Source organism: Myotis myotis, unplaced genomic scaffold, assembly GCF_014108235.1.
Source record: "Myotis myotis isolate mMyoMyo1 unplaced genomic scaffold, mMyoMyo1.p scaffold_m19_p_17, whole genome shotgun sequence".
Lineage (NCBI taxonomy): Eukaryota > Metazoa > Chordata > Mammalia > Chiroptera > Vespertilionidae > Myotis > Myotis myotis.
This window is the reverse complement of record NW_023416321.1, coordinates 39,196,984-39,200,631: the sequence shown is the minus strand read 5'-3', so window position 1 is coordinate 39,200,631 and position 3,648 is coordinate 39,196,984. Positions and strand designations below refer to the sequence as shown.

At 41.7% G+C, this 3,648-nt stretch overlaps 1 protein-coding gene across 1 annotated transcript; it reads right to left on the bottom strand.

Moving 5' to 3' along the window:
* Positions 1-215: 215 nt before the first annotated feature.
* LOC118672384 (olfactory receptor-like protein DTMT) lies at positions 216-1,160 on the bottom strand. The gene has a single exon (XM_036342035.1). It carries the CDS (start codon positions 1,158-1,160, stop codon positions 216-218), a length of 945 nt encoding a protein of 314 aa, XP_036197928.1.
* Between the last annotated feature and the right edge of the window lie 2,488 nt (positions 1,161-3,648).

Below are 3,648 nucleotides of genomic sequence, written 5' to 3'. Positions count from 1 at the left end.
CACAATATTTTTTTACAAAAAAGACCTATTAGTTTCTTTAATTTATCTTTATTGTTTAAAGTATTACAGAAGTCTCTCTTTTTCCTCCATTAACTCCCCTGCTCCCCACTTCCTTCCCCTCCCAAGTCCTTCACCCCATTATGGTCTGTGTCCATGGGTTTTTAATATGAATTTGTCTACATGATAAAATTATTCAAAAATAATAAGCTTTATCATCATACAGAAAAGGGAGTTTTCTTTCTACAAAAGACTCTTCCCAGGGCTCCCTTCATGTCTCTGTTCCTCAGGCTGTAGATGAACGGGTTCAGCATGGGTGTCACCACAGTGTACATCATAGCCATGACCATCTCCTTCACAGTAGAATTATCAGCTGATGGGCATAAATAGAGAACAATAACTGTCCCATAGAACAGTGACACCACAGCCAGGTGGGAGCCACAGGTGGAGAAGGCCTTGCGCATTCCTCTAGCAGAAGGGACCTTGAGGATGGATGACACAATTCGTGCATAGGACAGGATGATGAGTAGGAATGGGATGACAAGAATGAGCCCTCCCATGATAAATATCACCAACTCATTAACTTGAGTGTCAGAGCAGGACAGCTTCAGCAGAGCAGACATGTCGCAGAAAAAGTGAGGAATCACATTGTCGGCACAAAAACTCAACCTGGCCATGAGCAGAGTGTGTAACATGGCATGCAACGTTGTCAGCCCCCAGGACAGCGCCACCAGGGAGAGACAGAGCTTGGGGCTCATGATGGTGGTGTAGTGCAGGGGGAAGCAGATGGCCACATAGCGGTCATAGGCCATGGCCACAAGGAGGAAGCTCTCCAGGTCTGCAAAAAACAAGAAGAAGTACATCTGGGTCAGGCAGCCTGCGTAGGGGATGGATGGGACTTGGCTCTGCATGTTCTGCAGCAACTTGGGCATTGTGACAGAGGAGAAGCAGAGGTCAGAGAAAGACAAGGTACTGAGAAACAAATACATGGGCGTATGGAGCTGAGAGTCCAGGCGAATGAGGAAAATGATGAGGAGGTTCCCCAGGACAGTGGTAACGTACATGACCAGGAACAGGGCATAGAACAGGTGTTTCTGCTCTGACTGGACGGGCAGGCCCTGGAGGAGGAACTCTGTGATGGCAGTTTGATTCCTTCCTGCCATATACTTCTTCAATGCCTTTAAGTAGAGACAACAGTGTCCATTAAAATCTCAATTTAAGTAAAACATATTTTTTACTATGTGGTCTTTTAGATGGTCTGCAAAAATGCAGTATATCACTTATTTTCATCAATTCTCTTTAACAAGTAACAATATTCCAGCCTTTCTAACACACTCTTTTCTATTTCCTTTAACACAATAGGTATTGCTTTTCCTCGTATCTGCCTGCCTAGAAAGCCTCAGTAACTGTACTTGGCTCCTGCCCTGTCAATATCTTACATGTTGAGGTTCCAGGGCTTTTCATAAACATTGTTCTCTTATAATTCCACACATACCACCAAGAAAAACTCAACCATTCCAAAGGCTTCAATTACTACTTAGAATTGAGTTGTAGATGACTCTCTAACTTATAAAACTGTGTACCCATTTGCTTAATGATTATCTTTCCTTGGATGTATCACACACATTTTAAAGTAAGCGGATTCATGATCTCATCTCGCCCCTCTGCCAATCTTGACCTCCTCTAATTTCCTATATCCCAGTAAGAGAGATCCAGGTTCTCCAGTCAGAAACCGGAGAGTTTTCATTCCTTACTCTCACCATCATACAATCTGCCAATTGTCCTATAGATTTTCTGCTTCTCTTCAACTCCTTATTTCAAATGTCACTAACCTAGACCAGGAAGGCATCATGTCTTGTCTGTACTATTGGAACAGCCTCTTAATTCATCTCCCTGCTTCCATGCTTGGACACTCTCCTTTGTCAAAGAAAGATGTCCTTCTTTGACACTGTGGAAGTCTAAAATGAAAAACAGATCCTCATTCTTCCTTAAGTCTTCCTGGATTTTTCATTGCCCTGAAGATACAGGCAAATTTCCTTTTTTAAAAAAAGCAATTCATTCCACCTGGCCAGGCAGCTTGCTCCTTCTGCTCCTTCCCCTGGCTTGCCCCCACTTAGTCCCTCTCTCCCCAGACCAGATGAGAACCCAATACTATGTTTCCACAGCATCCTGTGCTTATCCCCACAGCACTCAGTCCCATGGGGATTATTTGTTTACAGCTGTCTTTCCTACTAAATTGTAAAGTCCATGCAGAAAAGGCCCTGACTGACGAAGGGCTAGCACAGTGCCTCAATGAAACTGATGTTTCATAAATATTTATTGGCTGTACTTCAGGCAGAAACATGCACTTCTCCAACTTTAAAGTCAGCAGAAGTTCTTGTAAGTGACTGTCACTACTCCTAAATTTTCCCAGAACAAGAACTCACTGGCCTCAACACTTTCACATTAATATGACAATTATTTACAGAATAGCTGGTTATAATTTTGTGCCCATGGAAAATGTCAGGGTACCTCAGATTCACTATGCTTGTCACTAATAGAGATTATAAAGATAATAGAGATATATAGCTATTTAGATAGATAGATAGATAGATAGATAGATAGATAGATAGATAGATAGATAGATAGACAGATAGATAGATAATCTATTGGTTCTATTTCTCTGGAGCACACTCACTAAGACACCTTAATGTGCCTAAAAGCAAACAAAGAAAGCAGAAAAGAAGAACTAAGACAGGGGAAGCTCCTTCATAAAGATATAACTGAGTCCAGTTGCTGGGATTGTTGCCCCTGATGCTGTTTGATCCAGCCACATAGACAGTTTTACACTTGGACATCTGCACTGACAGCACAGTGCGGGGGAACCTCAGGTGAACCACACACATGGTTTCCTTGAATTTTGTTTCCCAGGTTAATGAGTGGGACCTGACTCTTGTGCCAATATTTGCTGGAGATGACAAATAGGAGACAGAACTTGCAGATGCTACCACTGATAATGCAATAAGCCTCTCAACTTCCTTGCCCATTAAGTCTGTAGTTCTCAGCTTGGACTTCACATTTAAAAAAAAAAAAAAAAAACACACAAAAAAAACCTAGGGCAGTCCTTCTGAAATGAATGTCTATGCAATTACCCTGGAGTTCAAGGAGAACACTTATTATGATTCAGTAGGAAAGCGGCTTTTAATTCAGTACCCAGCTAATACCAATGCTATTGTCCATAAACTATACAAGGGGTTGCAAGGATATAATGCTTTTAAAAATATGGATTACTGATGCCCTCATATAAATTAATCACAATCTCTGAGAGGGAGCCTGTGCAAAATTCTATAAAGCTTCTATGTGGTTCTAAAATAAAGCAAGGGATCAGAACTATTGCATTAAAGTCTATCTCAAAAGTTGCCATTATCACCTAGCCAGTTTGGCTCAGTGGATAGAGCATTGACCTGTGGACTGAAAGGTCCCAGGTTCGATTCTGGTCAAGGGCATGTACCTTGGTTGTGGGGACATCCCCAGTAGGAGGTGTGCAGGAGGCAGCTGATCGATGTTTCTCTCTCATCAATGTTTCTAACCCTCTATCCCTCTCCCTTCCTCTCTGTAAAAAAATCAATAAAATACATTTTTTAAAAGCTGCCATTATATTGGAATAATATA